Consider the following 24,349-nt stretch of genomic DNA (forward strand, 5'->3'; position numbering starts at 1 on the left):
ACCAGAAGGGGGTCAACTGTGACATTTTAAAAAGAAGTGACCCTTACTCTGACCCACCAGAAAGCCGTGGACTGGGAGACTTGTGAAGGTGGGAGAGACTGGAGGAAGAAAAGGGGAGGGAGGAAAAAAAATCAATGCGCTCTCTAAGATCTACGACTCTAGCTTTGCTGCAAATGCACATAAAGATTTATTCATCCAGGCTACATACATTTTCCAAGACAAAAGTCAATACTCACCTTGACACAGATACTTTCTACACCCCGGAGGGGGTGGGGTGGGGGACCTTCGATTTTCTGCTGGGGATAACAGTCCTCCTGCCACCGCTCAGAGAGTCCACACAGACAGCATTCAAATTTTTATTACTTTTCCTAACCACAGCTTTGAGGCATACGCATCATCATCATTAACCACCACTACCACCACCACCACCACCTGAGTTAACATCTTTGCCTACAGATATTGCAGAATCACACTGAGCCAAACTAACTGAGACACTAGAGGACACAATTCAGTTTTGTGCTAACATTGCCTTACTTTACATCAGGGAAAAAAGGCAAAAAACTCAACAAAGGTACCGTATTTTTTGCACCATAAGACACTTTTCCCCCACAAAACAGGGGGGTGAAAAGTCTGTGTGTCTTATGGAGCGAAGAAAACAGATTATATTTTCCTGTTTTCTTCCCCTAAAAAATTGGTGCGTCTTATGGAAAGGTGCGTCTTATGGAGCGAAAAATACGGTAATTTAGTCAACTTTCTAGTCCTTATGCTTATAAAAATCCTTATGGCAGTCTCGGAAGAAATCTTATAGGACTCAGCTAGATTTCAAGGGATCAGCCATTAGGGTCGCTACACATCCAGCAGGAAGGAAACATTCAAGTACCTGCTTAAATTGAGTAACGAACTGAGTAAAAAGGAATCAGAGTAGCCCTAAAGTGGAACAGAAAGGAGCACCTGGTTATATTTAAAAGCAGGACACACAGAGAATCTACTTGTTCATGTCCTTCTCAGTCCCAGAAGCTCAAGACGCATTTGCAATGTTAATAAATATTGCAAAATAAAACACGTGACATTATAAAATCTTAAAATATGACCCCGTTTCAAATCTTGTCCCACTTTCAAAAGGCACTCACCGCTTGATGAAATCTGTTTGGATCCTGAACTCAGAGGGCTTACCCCGGCCTCTCAAAACAATGCGTAAGAAGGGGTAAGGATCAGCCGCCACCTCTTTTTTCCTATGGATCTTTGTAGGTTTCTCACAGTAAAGAAAATGCTACTTTCATTCAAGGATTTTTTTAAAGGTGATATAACATGTAAATTGTACATCAGAAGGAATGGTTTAATTAATTAGCCAGGCAGTTTATTGAAAGGTCTTTAATTGGTTAGCAGCTCCCTTCCCTCTTCTCAAGTTTGGGTGAAGGTTAGGATCACAAGAGGTAAACAACTCCCTCTTTTAACCTCAGAAGTGAATGATATCCGTGGTACCGGGCTACACCGAGAAAAAAAATTGACACGTGGACTTCTGAGGTTCCCACGGATTCAAATAAAGGGGTGGAACGGAGGAGGAAACGCAGAAAGGGCTGAAAATCAGACTTTGTAACTCTCTTTGCCTTCTTGATGGGACCATTGAACATGACCTGTTCTACGGCCGTGCTTATTACGTCTGGCTCATCTTCCTTCCAATACTAGGGGGTTTAAGGCAGCTCACAACAAGATTAAAGACCAGCACAGACAAAAATATAAAATGTTACAATGGGAAGGGAGATTCAGAACTTGGAAGCAGCCACAGGGAAGGCGCTGTCTTGATGAGAGATACCAGCAGGCTGGGACTCATTTAGAAAAAAAATTAATGCTTTGTCCATCAAGTAATGCCAATGGTCTGCACTGTAAACTTAGCACATGTGTGTAAGTCAAACCCCTTCGCAGTATATTTCTTTAGTAACCCTTGACAACACAACTTTCATTTTAAACATGTTTCTTTTCATACATACACATTTTGACCCTCAGAAAGACACACAACATCTCCCCATGACATTTAAGGCCATTCAGACATTTATGGAGGTTACTCATGAAACTATTTTATTCCTTTTTCAGGAGAGATGAGGAAGCTAAAATAATCAATATGAATGTTGTATTACTAGATACATATGCACATATTATTTATGCAAGATAATCTCCATTGGAGATTGATCACAGCAGGCTAATAAATCCACTTTATGAGGATTTAATTTCCAGCTTTTTGACCTTCTGAATAAAAACAAGTGAATCATCTTTCCCTTGGCTAGATTTACACCAGGGCTCACCTCTGCAAGGAAACATCCCCTTATGGTGAGAGGGACAGAAGAGGCCTCCGTGAATCCCCATCAGCAAAAATAATTACATCTCTTTTAACTGAACGGGGGGGGGGGGGAGAGAACTCTTAAGAATCTATAGGTTGCAAGATTAAGTGTGTGGGGGGGACATAGGTATACAGAAGGTTGTGGCTTCTTGTTTTAGATAGCCTTGGAACCATTGCTCAGAGGGTGGACTACAAGTCTTCTAAAAAATACAGCAGTCTGAAACTTGAAATTGTTTTAACATATACAACCATTTCTTGTTATGATTTCTTCATTCTATTTTCTGGATTAGGCCCAGCGACAGACAGCATTGGATTCTGAAAAAGTGCACTGCCTACATGCTGCCCCATAGCACTGAAAGCACTCTCTGGGCAGTTTACAATATACAGTTTAATTATGCAGGCTACATGTTGCCCCCCACCCCCACCCCCACCAAGTTGGGTACTCAGTTTACTGACCTCAAAAGGACAGATGGCTAAGCCAGTCTCAAGCCGGCTAGACGAATCTGGGAGGTCACCAACTTTCTGGGCTAGTTTGTTTACTTCTTACATTTGTATACCGCTAACTTAGTGCAAAGCCTCTAAGCGGTTTACAACACCACAATGCAACAAAACTCAAACAACCAACATAAACATCTCAAATAAACAAGCAATAAATACAAACTCAAGAAGAGGGAGACACACAGGCGGTGTGTATTAACAACAACACAAGGACACAGTATCCAACGCAATCAATATAAGCCACAAACACTGACACTGTGAAGGTAAGGGCAAAGAGCCTCTGAGGCCGTCTTGTGCTTGGGCTGATGTTGAGGGCAGAAATAACCAACACACTCTTGTTTCCCCAGTGATCAAAGTGTGTGTGTGCCCCGTGCATATGTTATTGCACCACAATTTCCAGAAGGACCAAAGCCAGCTGAATCAATCAGAAGAGAGGGGTTGGAATGGTTTTGAAGGCTCAGAGAAGGGTGGACAAATGTGGTTGGACACACCACACCCACCCACTGCTCGGACACCTGTATCCAGATTCCAGGACGCACAATACCAAACCATCAAGGATGGTCTCCTCCTTCCAGGGGTGTCTGTTTGCCAAAGAGGGACCGATAAAGCTCCGTCCTGGTGGGAGAAGGGGAGAGAAGAGAAAAAGGTTTTATTGATTTCAACTCAGAAGAGTACGTGGCTCCCAAAAGCTCTAGGAGGTAACAAGAGAATGAAAATGAGTTGAACAGAATAGAGGCCCTGAACAGATCAGGAAAGGGAGAATGTTTCCCTAGAACAGCTCCCCGCTTTTTGACTTAAGCTCATCAGGTCGCAAAGGTCAGCTTCTACGACAGGCCGGAGGTTTCCAGAAGATACTGAAGTGTGAAATTTGACAAGACTGCCGTGGCCGGATTTCAATAATGTCAAGCCGAGAGAGACCAGCCCCTCAAAAAACACCTTCTTGTGTGCTTCTCTGATGACTAAAATTGATGCAGAGATCAAATCATTAGGAGAGCTTCAAAAGCCATTCCTCAATGGCTGAACTTTGCTCCCCTTTAAGGGACTGTGGTTTCATTTGGCACGAGCTTTCATGCGCTGCATCCCACAACGTCTTCAGGTCATCTGGAGAGAGCAACTAAGATAATCAGGGTCGTGCGAGCACCTCAAATATATATATTTTACATTTTCTTTTTGACCCACCTGAGAACCACTAAAGAACTTGCAAAAGTCACATGTTATTGTATGAACTATAGCTGATGTCATGGATCAATTAAAATGAGACAAGGGTAAGAAGACAAACAGGAGTAACCAGCAGTGAGCACAGAATTATTAACTCTGTGGATCCGGGACACGTTGGAATTACAGCCACGCCTTGTCTAAAGACTAACAAGCGCAAGGGAATGATAAATTTCCTAGCAAGATCTGATGCTCTAGAAGGACAGGTTACTTACCTGTAAACATGGTTCTTCAAGTGGATTCTCCATGAATACACACTAGTGGGTTTAGACAGCGCCTGCGCTGGCCTCTCGGAATTTTCTAGAGCTGTAAGAGAAAAGTAACAATGTTTGATGCTACCCTTTACCGCGCATGACCAGCCCGCCAACGGCTCAGTTCCATATGCCCGCCACAAAGAAGAGTTGGGACTCGATTCCAATGACGGACATGTGGGGAGGCCGGGCGGGACGTGTGTATTCATGGAGAATCCACTTGAAGAACCATGTTTACAGGTAAGTAACCTGTCCTTCTTCAACGTGGTTCTCCATGAATCCACACTAGTGGGTGACTAGCAAGCAAACTTACTGGATGGTGGGCCGTCATTGTAGCAATGACATAAGGACAGCCCTTCCAAACTTGGTCTCATTCTTGGCCCGAAGGTCCAACTTATAATGCGTGACAAACGTGGACACATTAGACCAGGTAGCCGATCTGCAAATTTCTTGAATATCGACTCCTCGTAGCAAAGCTGTAGACGTGGCCACAGCCCTAGTTGAATGGGCTTTAAGGCCCTCAGGAATAGGTCTGTGTTGCAGTTCATAGGCCAAAGAAATAGCGGAGACCAACCATCTAGAAAGAGAGGACGACGAAGCAGCTGAACCCTTTTGCTGACCATAGAAGCAAAGAAACAGCCTAGGAGACTTCCTAAAATCTTTAGTCCTTGAAACATAATAGGCAAGTGCCCTTCTAACGTCCAAAGAATGAAGCATGCGCTCAACATCTGTCACTGCTTCAGGAAACAATGTTGGTAAAACCAAAGGCTGGTTAACGTGGAACTCAGAAACCACCTTAGGGAGGAAGGAAACATCAGGATGCAAAACAACTTTATCCTTGTAAAACTGCAGATAGGGAGAATCCGCACGCAAAGCTGCGAGTTCGCTCGCCCTCCTAGCCGAAGTGATGGCCACTAGGAACAATGTTTTGAATGACAGGAACTTAAGGTCACAAGAGGCCATAGGCTCAAAGGGAGGTCTGGTGAGGCTATGTAAAACAGTCTGCAAAGACCATTGAGGCACTGGTTTCTTCAACGGTGGTCTCATGTTGCTTAAACCCTTGAGGAAGGCCTTGAGCGTTGGGTGCGAAAACCAGCGAGATGACTCAGAACCCTGAGGTTGAAAGGCCACAATCGCCGCTGTGTAAACCTTTAGGGTAGATTTGGACAGCCCAAAATCAAAAAGATGTCTGAGGTAGAGCAGGAGAGTAGACAAGGACACTGGGGACGACTGTAGGTTGCGTTCCTTAGCAAACTTCAGAAAATTTCGCCATTTGTATTGATAAAGCAACTTTGTTGCTGGTTTACGAGCTTTATCAATGACTTCAATTAGTGATGGGAAATCCTCCACGCTGTCAGATGGAGGGTCTCCAGGTCGGGATGCAGAATCTTCCCGTCGTCCAGAGTGAGAAGATGTGGATGCAATGGTAGTGTCATGTAGTCCACTGCACTCTGAAATAGTGTGGAGAACCACGGTCGACGTGGCCACCAAGGGGCGATCAAGATTGCCTCTACTTTCATCCGCAGGGCCCTGATGATAGTTCTCTGCAGAAGAGGTAGCGGAGGGAACAGGTAGACCAGTCCCACGGCCCAAGGGATCATAAAAGCATCCCCGAGGGAGTCCTGTCCTCTCCCGGCCCGAGAAGCGTAATGCAGACACTTCTTGTTGCTGAGGGTCGCAAACACGTCTACTCGAGGTCGACCCCACATCCGACAAAGTTTGAGGAACACCTGCTGATCTAATTCCCACTCGTGGGTCTGAGCAGAGCGGCGACTCAAGTCGTCCGCCAGCTGATTGTCTGTTGTAGCAATGTGGATGGCTACCGGAAAGATGTGTTGCTGGTAGCACCACTCCCACAGCTGAACAGTGAGGAACAGAAGGGACTTTGATCTTGTGCCTCCCTGCTTGTTCACGTAGAACATCGTGGTGGTGTTGTCCGTGACTAGTTGTATGGCCCTGCCCTTCACCAAGGGAAGAAAAGCCCTGAGGGCTTTTATGACCGCCAACATCTCCAAATGGTTGATGTGCAGTGTCGATTCCTCTGCGGTCCAGAGGGCATTGATCCGATGACCCTCGCAGTGGGCTCCCCAACCCGTCGGGCTCGCATCTGTGGTGACCTGCCTGGTAAGTAGAATGGGTCGGAAAGGTCTGCCGACCAAGAGATGGGGAAGGAATGTCCACCACTGAAGTTGACTTGCCAGTTCTGGTGTGACCCTGAGACGCTTTCTTTGGCTGTCTGTCTCTGGATCGAACAGGGTGAGGAGCCAAATCTGTAGGGAGCGCATCTTTAACCGTGCATGAGACAAGGTGGCTGTTGTCGATGCCATGAGGCCAAGCAGATGTTGAGCTAGCCTGGCCGACACCGTGCGTCGTGGTTTGAACTTGTGCACTGCTTTTATGATTTTGTGGATGCGCTCTAGAGGCAGGAACATGCGGGCTTGCACTGCATCGAGACGTGCTCCTATGTAGTCCATCGTTTGGGAGGGCTTTAGATGAGACTTCTCGTAATTGATGGACAGACCCAAGGCTTGAAGAGTGTTGAGGACATAGCGAGTGTCCCGATATGCCCTTGCTTTGGATCTGGAGACGATGAGCCAATCGTCGATGTACGGGTAAATTTGGATGCCCTGCAACCTCAGGTAAGCCGCCACCGGGGCCATACATTTGGTAAAGGTCCTCGGTGCCGAGGCTAGACCGAAAGGAAGAGCCACGAATTGGTATACCGTGTCCTTGAACATGAGACGGAGATACTTTCTGAATTTCCGGTGTATCGTCACGTGAAAGTAGGCATCCTTGAGGTCCACCACCACAAACCAGTCTCCTTTTTTCAACAGGTGAAGGATCCCCTCTAAAGTGACCATCCTGAAGCGACGAGGCCTGAGGTAAGAATTGAGGTCCCTCAGATCTAGTATGGGACGCAGACCACCGCCCTTCTTCGGAACAGTGAAGTACCGGGAGTAAAACCCGTTCAGGATGTCTCGCTGAGGTACCACCTGGATGGCCTGCTTCTCCAGAAGGGTGAGAATCTCGTCCTCTAGGATGGGATCGAACGAGGTAGGCTTGATCCAGCCTAGAGGAGGTAACTCTATAAACTCCAGGCGGTAGCCGGAGCTTATAATGTTCAAGACCCAGGTGTCTTGGGTAATCCTGTTCCAGTTCAGAAGGTAAGGAGAAAGTCTTGTGCGTGACCTGATGGACCGGATGGGATGATGAAAGTCAAAGATATTGTTTTGACCTTTTCCCCCCAGGTTTGAAAGACTGACGCTTGTAGGCCTGAGGCTTGAAGCTGGAAGCCGATGAAGAAGCCTGAGAAGAACGTGGGGCTGCTTGAGGGCGGAATGAGCGGTAAGTTGAAGGACCAGGTTGTTGGTAGGCCTGTTGTTGGTAGTGTTGTTGCTGGGATCTAGGCCTCCACTGAAATTTGGAGGTCTTAGATTGCTGCTGCACTGCATAGGATTTCGCTGTCTTTTTGCTTTTATGCAAGCTTTCAAGGTTCTCATCAGTAGAGCCATTGAATAACCCTGTGGCATCAAAGGGTAGATTCTTGATCCTAGCCTTGATGTCCTCCATAATGTTAGCGGAGCGTAGCCAGGCATGTCTCCTCAAAGTAACAATGGATGCCAGGTTTCTTGCATTGGCATCAGCTACATGGCGAGAGGCTAAGCGTTGGTGTTTGGATACGGTCAAGGCCTCTGCGTGGGCGTTGAGACAAGTCTGCCTGATGTCTTCTGGAGCTACTTGTAGAGCTGGTAAAACTCTCTCCCATAGTTGTTTCTGATATGCACCCATAGCTACTAAGTAATTGAGAGCTCTGAGCGCAAAGGTAGTCATGGAATAGAGGCGTCTACCCAAGACCTCCAAGTCCTTGCCCTCCTTGGTGGTTGGAGTTGGATGACCTTTAGCTGGCAGTCTGGAAACACTAGACTCTACCACCAAGGAATTAGGAGCTGGATGCTTCAGGAGGAACGAAGTGTTATCTCCGTGCACCCGGTACATGTTCTCAGTACGTCTGGACATATTAGGAGGCTCCGCAGGATGTTCCCAATATTCCTTGAGAAGGTCCATAAGCTCAGGCACATAGGAGAGGCTGACGGGACGAGACCTGGCTAAATGGATATCTCCAAAAATCAGGTCGTCCGCACGTGAGGGGGATTTCTCTACTTCCAACTTAAGCGCTGCAGCCATCCTTGAAACCATCTGAGGGTAAGAGGAGAAGTCCTCAGACGGGGAGGAGGGATGGATATCCGCCGCGTCTGAACCCAGGGGTTCTTCTGGAGGTGGCAATTCCAGAGAAGCCTCAGAAGTGTTGTCATCCTCTTGCTCAGAGGAGGTATGGGGGTCCTGACTATCCTCATCAGAAGACTGGAGAATGTTTGGACGCGAGTCAGTATCCTTAGCCTTGGAGGCTTTACGAGGTCGAGGTGCCTGGGGTACAGGTTCAGGCACCGGGCGCACCGGAGGAGAAGGCGGCGTCGGTCGACCTGGAGGATCAGTCGGCTTAGCCGGTGCCGAGGGAACAGGTTTGTCCACGACCGGACGCTTGCCGTGTCGACCTTTCCTAGGCGGCGAAGTAGAAGAGGATGAAGAAGAAGTATATCGAGACCTCTTCCGACGTCGACGCCGATCGCGTGAAGTCGAAGACGAGGACTCGGTGGAATAGTCTCGTCTACGACGCCGACGACGGGACCTCTTCCTATCCCTGCTATCATCGGAGTCGGAGGAGGAGTAGTCCCGATGTCGGTGTTTCTTATGCCTATCGGCACCAGAACCGCGTTTACGTTTGCGGTGGCGCCGGGGCTTCTTAGGCGCTGGCTCCTCCTCTAACTCGGATGCTGGAAGCCGAGGAGAGGGGGCCGGAACAGGCTTAGCAGGTCTCACTGGTGTGGATGGAGACCTGGAGCCTTGGGATCCCGGTGTGGAGGATCGGGATCCTGCCCCTAGCCCGGTTAGGATGGGGCTTCGAGGGACGCCCGGCAAATCAGCCACTATCTTCTCCAAGTGGCTCGTTGTCGGCGACTTCTCGACAACGGGGGGTGGTTCTTGATGAGGAGGCAACGAGGGAGCCAAGTCCGAAGCCGATTCTCGGTCCCGAGAAGAATCCTCAAGAATAGGAGAAGGCAATGACGTCGAGCAAGATGGGACGACGAGAGTAAGGTCTTTAGCCCTCGATGTTGACTTTGTCGACACCTTTTTCTTTTTCAGATGTTCCGACACCGGTGGGACCGAGGACTCGGCCGATGAAAAGAGGGAGACCGATGCGGAGGTAAGAGCTGACGGGGTCTTCCTTTTCTTAGGCTTGTCTTTCGAAGACTGCTTAGGTCCCTTTCCCTTAGATGATTCCGGCGCCGAGACGACTTTTACTTCGGAGCGCACGGAGGAGGTAGAGGGTATAGCCTCCATTTGAGAAGGTTGGGAAGCGGACAAAGTCTGTTTCCACAAAAAATATTTTAGGCGTTGCTGGCGCGCCTTGAGAGTGACCTTTGTAAATTGTTTACAATGCCTACAGTGGGACACCGCGTGCGATTCCCCCAGGCAGTACAAACAGAGGGAATGTCCGTCCTGGAAGGGAAGTTTTCTGGAACACGCTGTGCAGAGGCGAAAAGGTCCTCTCCTGGGGGACGGCTTTTCTTTAGGAGGCATAGACTAAGAGGAATAACTGACCGAGTAGAGGATCCGATCGTCTGAGAGGAGAAGCGCGGCGAAATGAACGAGGAAAGAGGCTGAATAGACGATAATTGAAAAAATCCTGAAGGCGCGTGGCGCCTCAGCGGGAGGCCCGTTAAGGCCTATTAGGCCCCAGCGGAGGCCGCCTGAATCAATCAGGGTCGGAGACAGTCAATCAGGGTCGGAAACCGTAAGAGTTCACCGAAAAAATCACCAGGCAAAAGAATTGTCGAAGCGTTCCGTAGGTCAGGGTAGCCAAGTAACAGAAATAGAAAATTAGTTCACTAGGAAAGCGAACTAATACACGAAGCTCTAACGAGAGGTCCCAACTTCACTGGCGGAAAAATGGAACTGAGCCGTTGGCGGGCTGGTCATGCGCGGTAAAGGGTAGCATCAAACATTGTTACTTTTCTCTTACAGCTCTAGAAAATTCCGAGAGGCCAGCGCAGGCGCTGTCTAAACCCACTAGTGTGAATTCATGGAGAACCACGTTGAAGAACTCTGTGGATCCGGGACACGTTGGAATTACAGCCACGCCTTGTCTAAAGACTAACAAGCGCAAGGGAATGATAAATTTCCTAGCAAGATCTGATGCTCTAGAACAACCGTTCCCAACCTTGGGTCCCCAGATGTTCTTGGACTACAACGCTCAGAAAATTTCGTGACTAGAGCTGCTTGGCAAGATTTCTGAGAGCTGTAGGCCAAGAAACACCTGGGGGGACCCAAGGTTGGGGGAACCACTGCTCTAGAACCACGGAGGAAGGCTCTGTTCTGGGACCACCATTCATTGCGTCTCTGATGGAGAGAAGAACCATCCCACAGATGACCGATGGTGGGTGGAGGTTCACACTAAAGGGAGCAGTGGCTTAAGGGAAGGAGTGTCCTCCTGACAGAGGACAGACCTGGAGTTGGGGCAAACTCTTGAGCGTTGATGTGACGCTCTCCGGTGGGAGCACAACTCCCCGAGCTTTTTTCTCTCCTCATCCTAAACCAGACGTCCTCAACTCAGCGCCCTCCGAACACGTTAGAAGCTCCACTTCAGCACATCTGGAGATCGGCAGGTTGGGGAAGGCTGGCCTCCAGCGCCTCCCAGGGCAGGCTCCACTTAAGCGATGGTGTCGTGCTCCAGCACTAACGGGAGAGAGTTAACCATTGGGGGGGGGGAGGCCATGGAAAGAAATGTAACTTTTCAAGGTCAGTTTAGAAGAGGGAAGCATCATCACCACTCACTGCTTCAGATTGGGGGGGAGGGGGAAGAGAGGCTGTGAGATAATTAAAATGCATTCAACAATCTTTATTAATAAACACCAAGGGCTGGGGAGGCCTTGCATCTTGCTACCCTCTTGCGGCTCAGAAATATGTAAATACTGCACCAGGGCCAGACTCCAGCTCCCCAGGGAAAGAGGTTTTTCTTCTTTCTATAAGTTTGCCCTTTCCAGACAAGGCTTTTCAAGGAAAAGAACAAGATTGAATATTTTAATTGGATGTATGAGACCACAGCACTGTACAGAGGACTCAACCAGGCAGGCTAGGGAGGAACTATAATTTAGTTTTTCTCCCCCACCCCCACCCCGGAGGGTAACACAGTGCTTGGAAGGGGCTGGGTGTGAAAACAACACAATAACAAGGGACTGCCAGCACTGATGTAGAAATGACATGTTTGTGCGTGTGATGTATATGCATACACACACAAACACAACTGACTGAGAATAAAGTTCACTTCTTTGAAACCTGCTCAGGCAACATGCAAGCAAAGCAAAGCAAAGTAGGTATTATAAAATCTAGGAGACTCTTTACCACAATCCAGTGCTGACAAAACTCTCCGGAATCCACTTGTAAAGCTTCTAGTCCTCATGCACAGCAAACAGTTAAATAAGATTGCCTAAGTGCTTGATTAAGATTCTTGGACCTTATTGTGCCTTTGAATTTGTTTTGAGGTTGCTTCTGTTGACCATCTTTTACTGTGGAATTTTTAAATTCCTTTTTAGTATGTGTGTACTTATTGTTTTAACTTTAAATGTTTCCTTTGAATGGAGTGAGCACCTTGGGCCCTTTTTCAGGAGCAAGGCAGGGTAGAAGTGTTTTAAATAAATAAATAAATTCTGCCTACAGATGGATTTATATAAACAGCCAAGAATTGGAGGGGCATTATTTGGCACCCAAGTGGGCAGAGCTAACACAATTATTCATGTTCACTTACTCCAGTAGGCCCCCCAAATCTCAAAAAGCTTGGGAGGTGTTGTTTTTTTTAATGGGGAGGGTCCTCCTCACCCTTAAACAGCAACAATGAGGATCCTTGTGATAGGGGTAAACCTAACCTGCCTTAGTCCCTCAGCCTTAATTTTTTCTTCCAAACCTGGTCTTCTTATACGTTTCCGGCTTACGTCATGCTGCTTGTGTCCGGTTTTATTTCCGATCCTCTGTAGGATGAAACTCAACCAGTTCTCAAGCCTCTCTGCGTCTGGATCTCCAAGCAGCTTTGACGCTTGGTGACAAAAAAAGTTTTATAAATTAAACCAAAAGGAAAACAAACAAGGACTGTCTCTTGTGGCACAACAGGAAGTGTGATGGATTCAGAAACGAAAGCTTTGATTCATGACTCTGCTCAGCCAGGAAGACGGATGGGAGAAGGGGAACCGTCTTCAGCAGTAACGGGGCAGACCAAACGGAGCCCATTCCCAAGGCTGCTTTTGTGGCCCTCCACGACTCTCCAGCAAAAAACTAAAATGGGGGGGAAGTAATGGATTCAGGCTCAGGAGCCCCCCAGTTCAATACCATGGCTCTGGCATGGAAACTCACTGAGAGGAAGGTGCGACTGGTAGACCCTATTATGTTCTGAGGGCACCGAGCGATAAGAGGCTCACCATGCGTTCTCTTCCCGAGATTGCTGTGGTACTGTTTTTGCTTAAATTCCAAAAGAAGAGAGGAAGAAAAGAATTCCATTAGTTAAGACACGGCAGCAGTGCGGCCGTCGTAAAGGCTGAATTTTGGATCTCATCCGTGGCACTGCAGCAACAGAGAAAGCTGGCCCAGGGTTGCTTTATTTGGGGAGCATTTGCCCAACACATTGCTCTGGCCAGGTGGCCACCTGAAGACCTTGGAGGCTGAAACAGAATCTCAGACCTAGGTAGACGAGGCCCATTGAAATGAATGGGACTGGTCGGCCATGAATGCCATACAACTTCGTCAACAGAAAGTGTTGTGGGTCTGGACAGAATAGACAGCCAGAGGCCTGAAAATAAAGCCACTTCATTTCAATGGGTCGGCTCTATTCAGGGGTAAAAATTAGATGTAACCGGCTTCTTGGGTCAATCCCAGGTAAAGAGAGAACTGCTCACTTCCCCTTCCTGAAACCCACATTTTCTTGATTTTCCATTTCCCTTCCTCCGATTCAGGCACAGGTAAGGAGCATTCCCATCCTTTTCCCAGCAGCTAGCTTTTTAATTCCGTAGCATCCCCAGCTGCCCACATCTTAAGGCCAAGCCCAGGGCACCCAGTCCAGAACCGCTTAGGGCCCTTCTTCCTGCCTCCTGCCTTCTTAACCACGCTTCGGCCATGCCTGTCATACCAAGGAACGAGGAAAGGAAGCAATCTCCACTCCCGCCGCTGCCGCCGGTCTGGGCCAACTGGACAGTATGCCCGACAGGCACCTTTCGACGCCGAGGGCGTACAAATTAGCCGAACGCCGAGGAGTAACCTATACAGCAAGTAATTAATAGCACTGACTCCCAAGGTAAGAGCGTGCAGAAGGCGTAGGGTCGAAACAGGGGTCTCCCCTGAATTAAAGTTTAACTTACCCTTTATTGCAACCTACAAAAGCAAGTAATGAGCAGTAACATTTTTATTTCTGTTAAACTGTCATTTTAGGCAGAGCTGGAGATAATTACCTATTTCCACCGCAGTAAGGTTTTATCACCCTTAGTGAGGCATTTTCTAATTTAATATTTTTACTATATTATCATAAAACCTTGTTTCAGAGGGGAGGGGGTGGGGAGAGGGAAAGTTATCTCGAGCCATTGGCCGTAAAACATGTGAATACCTTGGTTTAATTATTTATACCTTCCTGGGGAAAAAAAAGCAGGGGGGGAGGAGAGGCGCAGGTGCCGAGGCACGCTGAAGGCATTCAGGTAGACCTGGTGGGCCCATCATCTCCTCTGCAGAGGGAAAAGAAGGCCTTGGCACAAGGTTGTAGGAAAAAGAGGGGAGGTGGAAACTGGCCAGGGGAATGTGTAAAAAATAAAAATAAGTATAGATGCCTCTTGTAATGAACAGATGCACACACACAAACACATACAAATAAAAAGAACTGAGAAGGATCACTCAACTGCAAGGATGGGAAGCTCTCTTGACATGCACAGGGAACAGACCGTCCCTCTGTTTGACACCCATGATTATGTCCAACTAGAGTTAGACGGGGGTGGGGTGGGGTTTCTTTTATTGGTAAGTTTATAATTTTTTGTCAACTGTGGCAGGTTTTTTTCCATGAAGTATATCCATTTCCCCTCCTACCCAACCTTCCATGAGTTAAACATATATTCCAGTTACTGACTTAATTGTTAATGAATATGGTATGTGATCGTTTTCTGTTTGGAAATAAAGCTCCCAGCTAGCACTGGGGCAGGAACAGGAAGTTTGGGCAGAGCTAGGCTTAGCTAAGCCTCAGTGCTTTCCAGCGGAGGCCTCTTCTCCCAGGTGAGCCACATTTTGATATCCGCAAACAGTCCCCGGATGCCACCAGATGAATGGAATGGTAAACCTCTTTGGAGTATTCTCTACCTAGAAAATCCTGCAAAGAATCGTTTTAAGTCAGATTCAACCTGATGGCAGACAGTTATTATTAAGATATCTGCGAGTCAGGTGCAACTCCTAGAATGGGTAATTATGGGACATGTATCCCGGAAATCCGAAAATCTCCATCCCTAGTTTTGAGTACTCAGATGGATTAAACATAAACTGTTTTACAAATCTATTTTCTTTCAGGAGCTAAGACATTTAAGGGAGAGAGAAGGCGAAACTATTCAACAGCTGCTCAAACCTCTGTCTTCTACAGTAAATTCTTTCCCCCACCTAAACAAATCTCTTTGTCATTTTGGTGGGATTACCCGAGCCTTGTGTTTAAAAACTTTTCCTAGAGACAAGGAGCTCCATGCCGGCAAGGAAGCAACCTGGAAAAAAAAATAGGAGGATGCCATATTCTTCCTTTGAGTAGCTTGCTAATTAACATAGGCTCATTTGCAAACCAAAGGCAGGGCCTTCTTGAATGAGCTAACAGCCACTGAGCAGACTAAATTAAGAATCTCCTCTGAGCTCACTTTCAAGGCATCAATTCCACAAGAGGTCCACTGGTTGCCAGCCAGTATGTTCCTAGTCAAACTCTCTGAAAGGTCAGATCCATAGTTTAATAAACTATAGTTGAACTTATTTTAATATCCTACTCACTAATTTAATTTTCAGTTACATTTATATTGCACGATTCCTCCAATGAGGTCAATACACACCTCTCCTCCTCTACATTGAATCATCACAATAATCCTGTGAGGGAGGTTCAGGCTGAGTGCAGGGGTGTGACTTGCCTACAATCACAGAGTGAGTTTAATGCCCAAGCAGAGAACTCTACCTAAATCTGCCCAGTAGGAGACCACAACGCGACATTGACGTGGTAGCCTGACTTGTTTCAAAACGGTCAATTATAGCTTCTCAACTTGGACGAAACAGAAACTGTAGTTAATTAGAAAAAACTCCAGTCATTTTTTTTGGCCTTAATTGTCTAAATTCTCCCAATTTTCTTGATCAATCTCACCATGTTTTATGTTAAAGGTAAAAGGTAAAGGTTCCCCTTGACAATTTTTTTGTCCAGTCGTGTTCGACTCTAGGGGGTGGTGCTCATCCCTGTTTCCAAGCAATAGAGTCAGCGTTTGTCCAAAGACAAATCTTTCCGTGGTCACATGGCCAGTGCAACTTAGACATGGAATGCTGTTACCTTCCCACCGAGGTGGTCCCTATTTATCTACTTGCATTTGCATGCTTTCGAACCACTAGGTTGGCGGGAATGTTTTATGTTAACTGGGTTTCAAAACCCATCTTTCTGTCTCATTGGAAAGCTACGTTATGTACCTCTGGTAGTCACGAGACTGGACCTCTAGATGGAATGGGTGACATGGGAGAACCTTGTGTAAAATTTACCACGACGCTTTGGGGTTCAAAGGCTCAATTCGAAGCTCTGTTGACAGCAGAAGCACACACAAAAAAAGAGATTACAGATTTCCGATATTGTGCTTGCTCCCTTGCAGTTTTACATATTTTTTAACAGCCATTTTAATTGCTGCTTTTGTTTCACAGTGTGGCGTCTCATTTGTTTGCCGTTTTTGATGCCTCTTGAAAAGTTATATGATAAGGCAGGGTGTAAAGTGCATTAAAAATGCTACATGCCACAAGCGGAATGCAAAACTCTCTTCCTTCTCCGGCGATTATGAATGCTGGGTCAAGGTGAGCTTTTTCCTGCTGTTCTACACTATTTCATAGCGATTTTTAACTTTTATCATTTGCCCTGCTGTTGCTGCAAGCCTAAAATTTAACAACAGCCAAACAGGGAAGCAGATGTGGAGACTTTGTGGAAATGCTATGTATTTCATTTCACTTTGTTTCTGTTTCATGAAAAGAGGATCCAAGGTGGAAACTATCCTTCGCCACCCAGGAATGGTTTTGGCTCTTCCTGAAGTGGACCTGTTTTGGGGCATGATCCAGCATTTCCCACTCTCTCTGCAAAGGAATATATGTAACAGTCTGGTTATGTAGGCATGTATCACAACTATGAAGCAGCACTCGCGGGAGGGGTGACCCTAGAGCACTAATGGCATAATTCAGGTTTCTAGGAGTCTAAGCTTCTTAAGGAGTCACCATGAAAGAATATGGCCATGCCTGGGACCCCTCTCACAAGGTATTCAGAACCATTTCAAGGGGCAACATAAGAAGGAACTTCATTGTGTTTCCTTTATAAGTAGAAGCACCACACGTTAGGCAGAATAGGGAAAAAAATGCAGATGAACTGTGCAAGTCAGTGCTATTTCCCTTTGCCTGGCTATTCCACACCATAGAATGCAGCCTTTCGCAGGTGTTAGCATGGCTGGAAGAGGCCAGGAGCCTCAGGGCTAAATTTTGGGCCCTAGGATGCACCAAGGCTACCCCGCCACTGCAAATACTATCAAAAAAAATATGATTTGTTGGGCAAATCCTCTGCTCCCATAGTTGTAGAACATTATTTTTTGGGAGGTATTACAGGCATCTAGTTCCTAGCACTGTAGAAATGTGTTTTGGAGAGACAAAGGCACTTCTTTGTCCATGCCCCATGAACCCAAATAGTGGAGCAGCAGGAATTCTGAAATACTGAGCTGCTCTGATACCAAAGAAAAGTGTAAACAAGGTAGCCCAACACACACAAGATCTCTGAGCTACTGGCCTTCCTCTTTTTTTCCCCTTGCAAGCGTAATCCTTCTCTGTGGCTTTTAAAAATAGGAAAAAGTGAACACTAGGTGGCATTCTCACCTTCAGTTAACTACTGAGGCTGCAGAAAAGGGAGAGAAGACACACAGACACACACACACCAGCAAATGTGGGCAAAGCTCTGGCCATACATTAAGCAGCAAGTGACAGACCTCTGCCACGAGCAGCAAACTCTTGATGTAAAGATTTCTAGGGAGTCCTCCTTTCCTCTTTCCAAAAAGGAAGTCCTCTGCAGATGAGATGTGAAAAGGTGTTTTCACCCCTTCACTTTAAATAATAATAATTAAAAAAACCCAAGTGACCTCTAATGGCACTCCTCCAACTGAGAGGAAGAGCAAGATTTAGAAGGATTTCTCCAAGAAAGCAGGGAGGAGAGTAATAATGGATTTTTTAAAAAAAAAAAAATATGGGCCACTTTCTGTAATATTCCACCTGCCTGGGCTGATTTCCCCTTTCATAGCTTGACTGTTTTGTAACTGATTCTCTGCAAGAAGTGACAAATAGTCTTGCCGGGGAAAGACGAGAAATCACCCTGCCAGTCTTAAGAGGCTGGGTTTTATTTTATTTTATTATTTTGAAAATGGGGAAAGGGCATTTCCATAACGGAAGAGTTCCCGCCAAGGTACGGCAAAGGCTTGCTTCCATCTGCAGCTCGGTCTTCTTCTGCGGCTTCAGGATATGCTCACAGGCTAGTCCGGGGTGGGGCGGAGAAGGGGGAACAGCTTCAGGATCAAGTCCACGGAGGTTAGTCTTGGAAGGATCAAGGAAGGCATGACTCAACGGTCGGCGCCAGAAGGGCAGGACTCAGGATCCCAGAATCTTGACCTCTTGCTGGTGGATGGTGCACATACAGCCACACACCACCAGCTCCTTTTGAGAGAGTTTTGGAAGGCCATTGCTGTTAGGGAAGGCTAGGCACACAAAAGCCAAGAGGGTTAGGAGCTCGCCACGTTTTGAAGCCAAATGATACATGGAGCAGTCTAAAATGCAGAACCCACACACACAACATCATTGAGCTCAGAGTCTAAATTGCCTAAACACACCACTATTCAAGAACCCTGAAGGAAAAGATAGGGTGCAATGGGACATGTAAATAACTGGCACAAAGCCCTGTATTGCTAATTGCACACAACTGTTAAGTCACACCTGAGAAGGCTGACAACCGCTAGCATAGAACAATGGGTCTTAACTTTCTATATCAAGCAAACCGCCAATCACACTATTTTAAAAAATGATTTATTTCTGTGTGAGCTTCTGCAGAACAGAATCTGCTTCCTTGGACACTTCCATAGTCTTGTATCTAAAGAAGGCTGTGATCCACAAAAGTTCACACTGAAATACAAACACTGGTTATTTTATTATTTATTTATTTTTTGTAGATTCTAAAGTGCCCCAAATCTTATTTTTTTATTTTTGCTACATGGGCTGAAACAGACTAAAACAGCTACCTTGCAGTAGATTATCATCATGCTATTATCAGTGGTAATTGTTATGAAAATTCTGCACCCCACTTTCTGTGTCCCACCAGTGTTACATGATCCCTCCCCCCCCCCGTGCTGCCAGTGGAGAATCACTCGTTTAGAAGACAAACGACTGGAATCCAATTACATGCAAACTGCTCAGAAAAAGAAGCAAAGTCCAAAAATAGTCAGGTAAGATCAGCTGGCAACAAGACAGGTCATGAAACCCAGTCCATAAGAACCGGATCTTGCATAAAATGGCTCCCAATGCATTGAACTTCCTGAAGTCACTTGATGTCTAATGCAGGTTACTTTATTTTAATACTTCCTGCATGAATCCCAACTCTAATCACAGGGTGAAGCCTACTTTGCAAGGTGGTTGTGAGGCCAACGACGGGAGATGCATTTTATACTGTTCACATCAACAGTGCTAGTTTGAAATACTTTTAAAGCTAAGATAGCTCCTTCTTGTTGCCAGAGAGAGCAAGATTGGCAGCTTCAAACCCAAATTCCTCCACTAATCCAGACGCTGGGTGTTTTTAATACCAGATGTACGAAATACTGAAAGTAAAGAGTAGGCTTGTGTGAAGATTCCCCCCCCCCCCCGCCCTGCCAACTCTTGTGTCACAGAAAACTATTAATCCTTTAATGCCTGGATTTCATAGATCGCACCTCCTGTTGCTCACAGCAGGACGGGTTGTGACTGACACAGCAGAAGAGCGAGCTTTACAGACCCGGGCAGACGGATCCAAGGGGATACGTTATCCGCGTTCAGTGTCGGCAGCCTGCTCCCTTGCAACACCACCACCGAGAAGAGGTAGTGCAATTAAACTGGGGAGGCACCCGATTGAGTACTTTGGCTTTGCACCTCTTTTGGTCCACCACGCTTTCAGTAGCAAGCCCTTCCGTGCATGAAGCGCCTGCGGCCGATCCAAAATGGCGGCAGCCATACTGCAGTAGTCTCACAAACTCAGTTTTTTTTAAAAAGCATGATCATGACGGGAAAGGCACCTCACTCTCCTGCTACTATACTCTCTTTAGTAGTCTTGGCACTATTTTACCTCCATACCAGCCTGAACATATCCAACTGCATCTGATTTCAAAAGCTGAGCAGGATCAGGCCTAGCTTACATTTGGATGGGAAGCAACCAAGGAGCATCCGAGATTTCTAGGCAGAGCTTGAAAAGCATCTTGACTCAAACGGGGCAGAGCCACTGTTGTTCACTAAAGCTGGCAACAGAAGACAAGGGGCCTGAACAGTAAAAAGCAGCTTCCTCGGTTTGTATCTAATGACCAACAAACACTCATAAAGGATCACATCCTGCTGAACTCCCCAGCATTTGAGGGCTTCTGTGTTTTATTTCCTTACATCACGATAAACCTACAGTCTAATTATCTTAACATTTTAATTATTTTTTAATTTTACATATGTTTCATATACAGGCATGATTTTAATGATATGAATTAAAAGAAAGAAATAAAGATGATAAACCTAGAAGCAAACTTTTAAATTGAGGTAACAAGCATTGTTTTCTATTTACTTTTGGAAGTTATTTTTAAAGGGAATTTTAAAGGGCATGGTCAGGAAGGCTGGCTGGCAGGTATTTTGTGACATCCTCCTTATGAACAATACTTTAAATAATAGGTAATGGGGGGGTGATGAAAAACCAGTACAACAGATCACTCAACAGGATAAGGAGGAGCAACAAAATCTTATATTCGAACACTGACGAAAGTAATAGAGAGGCTTTATTTTAAATATATATAAAATCACCTTAAAGTGCAGACACACAATGATCCGAGAACAGGATATTTAGACAGGATTGCCTTCTTGCTCATGAGGTTACCTTTCTATTAGGATGGTCATTAAAAAGTCCCTTCCATGTACACCTCAGATATCTGCCTCACTTAAGACACGAACTAGTCTTTTTTTAAAAAAAAAAGTAATGATGATGTACAAGTGTACATAATGGGGTTACTCACAAGAGTGCTAGTCTACCAGCCTCTGCAGCAACAGGCAAATTGTAAACCATGCCAAGCCAAGTTAATGCAAAGCTGTAATCCTTTTTAACTGAAGATGAAAATCAGCTGCCATGAGTTATGTTTGCCCCATCATCTGATAAGGAACAGGAGGGAGCCTCTAATAAAAGGAGGAACAAGAATCCTTAACAATGCGATTAAAAGGGAGCCGGTCATTAAAAACACACACCATGCTCTTGTTCTAACAGATTAAATCAATGTCCAACCATTTTGTCCAAGTCCTGAGTTGCCTCTTAAGTGTATGTCTGACTGGGGGGGGGGGGAAATAACATTCGCCAAAACACCATTAAGGAACTCTTGAGAAATATTCACGTCCCTCTCCTTGCAGAATTAGAGTTGGGGGAGACCCCATCACAAAACATTACACTCTGTATTTCATTCGCTTGCTATTTGCATTTTTTTCCTTTTTTGCATTTATGTAACACCTGACAGTAAAATCCATCCCCTTACCCTGCAGAAATCTGCCATTTTAAACAGATGCTCGATAGCTTCCAAGATAGATAGATAAATAAATAAATAAATAAATAAATAAATAAATATGTGTGTGTGTGTGTACGACACAGTTCCAAGGCCATGCAGAAAAAAGCACCACATGTCAAAATCAACATTTCCTGTTTTATTTAAAAGCTTCCTATGGTACCCTTGCTGAGGTCTCGGAATATAGTTCACACGGTTAAATAAGATTTTCAATACTGGCACAAAGTAACTCCATGCCTCTCTTGATTTTTCCCCTTAACTTAGAAAACCGTAATAAGTTATCCAAAGTTAGGCAGGCTATGCAGAACCGTTCCACACAGATAGTGTCTTCTAGAATCTCTTCTGGCCAATGATCATGGAATGATGGTCTAGAGCTGTGGTCCCCAACCTTGGGCCTCCAGATGTTCTTGGACTTCAACTCCCAGAAATCCTAGCCAGCAGAGGTGGTGGTGAAGGCTTCTGGGAGTTGCAGTCCAAGAACATCTGGAGGCCCAAGGTTGGGGACCACTAGTCTAGAGATTCACAGAGGAAACCCTGTTTTGGACATCTGCCTAAAAGCTTTCTACCGAGGACCAACTCAACCTCCAGAGATATTTTCCTAGACATGCTACTGTCTGCTGAGTCATATATTGCTGTGTATCCTGACACTTCTCAACAGCCTCTGCACCTTTAATACTTCTCTCTCCTCTCCGTACTCTTCCCCCCACCCTGACAATTAATTTGTTTTATAGGCTGTAAAAGCACAATGCTGTTTTCCCTGATTTTTCACACTGTAAATATGCAACACCTCCTGTCGTATGATATTTTATTTGTTTTAGGGTCAAGCCTCCAAAATGACTGCGCAAAAAGCTCGGCGCACGATCACACCGCTGTGAAATGTATATTTGCATTTTCCATCTAGTAATTCACACTGGCAAACAACGAGATGACTTTTGACCGCCCCCAAAGAAAGCAGCGTTACGATTACCATGCCCTTTGTGTGTCTATGCATGATGTGTGTGTCAAATTACACATAAACAATAGAACAGAGGGAGAAGGGAGGAAATTGACCAGAATTTTAGACTGGATGCTGCATTCTTTCCTTGCTGACTTCACAAAAAACAATAAAAGTCACCAACTCTTTGCTAACTGCAGGAGAAAAGAGTGGAATCTGGAGCATAACTACTGTTCATCAGTACCTCAGTGTTTTATTTAAAAAATAAAATAATGCAGATTAAAACTCCATACACCCAGATACTTAGCTGTGTCTGTTGCAGCGAACAGAATTCAAGCTGTCTTTAAGTTGGACTGTCTTCAGATCACCATGAGATTTGAGTCATAGTTGCAAAATGACTACAAAGAGCTTGTGGAACACGAAACCATACTTAATGCGAGATTTCTGGATTTGTTTGCCATATCACTTAAGATGGAGAAGCAAACACGCCACGTGATGGCCAGATGGCTTCCTCATTGTTGCAATGTCATCCTTACACTGTTTATTAAGCACAACGTGTCAGCATCCAGAATCACCCAAAGCATCTTGATGTGTCTGAAAGGCTCACAAGAAGAGCCTTGCAATCTGACCTCCATGGAATGGAGTCAATTTGGATAATGGATGGAACGGAGCAGAGTCCGTACCAGACTCTGTCCTGCTACATTAATTAAGACCTGAGATACCGCTTCGTTCTTTTCAAATTAAACTCTTCCAGAGAGGGGCTCTGATAATTTTGTAGTTGGGGAGACAGGAAAGAGAAACAGAAAGTCTTGGGACAACTAAGAAAATCATGGGAAATATGGTCAAGCTTGCAAGATATGCCCTCCAGCTTGGAAATCCCTCCATATTTTCACATACCTTTTTATGCCTCTTCCCAGGAATTAAACTGGATTTGTTTGCATTTTTTTAACATCTTCATTTTTGGCCATGCATGCTTTTTTTTGTCAAAACACACTAATGGTTTCATACACATTTTGCTTCACCAAAGCAAACTACGCCCTTCAGAAATACAGTATATGGATTTCTAAAGCAATATGGCCTTTATCCCTTTGCTAGTCCTGGGAAATGCAAAGTGGATATTTTCGTAGAGAAGGGAGAACCCAACACACTTTTCAATCTATTCTTCATTGTGGCTATGTGGTTTTTGCAAGCTTAAAACATCCCAGATTTGTTCTTCTTGAAGGTTCAATGAAACCCTTGGAGAGTTCTTCGCTGGTGAGCATGGAATGAATGCAAATTCAAAGCAAATGGGCTGCAGTCCATAAAAGCTTATGTCAAATAAAACTTTTTAGTCTTTAAGGTGCCACGAGAGTTCTTTTTGGGGAATGTTTGCTTTGTGGAAGGAAAGCACAGCATATCTGCAGCATCTGAGTTGCAGACGTCAAGGAGACCGCTTAGGCCGCACGGTGCAGAAACACAGTCTGTGACTGTAGGAGTTGGCCAGCGGGAGGTGGGGGAGAAAGACAAGAATGAAGCACACACAGCTGGTTCAGCCCAGACAGAGAGGGGCTGCGCTGCTAGTGACAAATGGCCAACTGATATAAAGAACCTGAGATGATGACAGGCTGAAGAACAGGTCAATATCAAACTGTCACAAAGCGCTTCGAGAAGCGTAATTAACTGCTTACTAACCTGGCATCATCATTCATTGTGCAGTGGTCAATGGGTGCCATGAAGCTCACCAGCTTACTGTGAACATGATACCTGAGAAAGGAGACAAGACAGACATTCAGACCCATTAAGTAACTATTTAGATAGAGAGCAGCAAAAGAAAGGACACTTTATGTCACTGGAAGCATTCTAAGCTAAGCCATAGACGGATTTTGTGGTCCAGTATCTCTGGAATTCAATACCATTAGAGCTTTGGAACTGTGAAGGGGAACCGATAGCAAAAAAAAATCTCCTTGGCCCTCTTTTACGGCCTGGGGAATTCTAG

The 24,349-nt window shown here is 45.6% G+C and overlaps 1 protein-coding gene across 5 annotated transcripts in view; it reads right to left on the bottom strand.

The window, feature by feature from the left end:
• AATF (apoptosis antagonizing transcription factor) overlaps positions 1–24,349 on the bottom strand; it is a 95,039-nt gene that overhangs the window by 25,451 nt on the left and 45,239 nt on the right. For 2 of the 5 annotated variants that reach the window (XR_012080709.2, XR_012080710.2), the window contains exons 11-12: positions 24,046–24,117; positions 3,334–3,448 (exon numbers count right to left, since the gene is read on the bottom strand). Coding sequence is in view for 3 of the 5 variants with exons in the window: in XM_020786940.3 (XP_020642599.3) it covers positions 3,385–3,448; positions 24,046–24,117 (136 nt within the window). In the remaining 2 variants the exon portion in view is untranslated. Of the gene's footprint in view, positions 1–1,916; positions 3,449–24,045; positions 24,118–24,349 lie in introns of those variants that run through there. The other 3 variants (XM_072978514.2, XM_072978515.2, XM_020786940.3) reach the window with 2 other exon arrangements.

This window comes from Pogona vitticeps, chromosome 7 (assembly GCF_051106095.1).
Source record: "Pogona vitticeps strain Pit_001003342236 chromosome 7, PviZW2.1, whole genome shotgun sequence".
In the NCBI taxonomy this organism is placed as follows: Eukaryota; Metazoa; Chordata; class Lepidosauria; order Squamata; family Agamidae; genus Pogona; species Pogona vitticeps.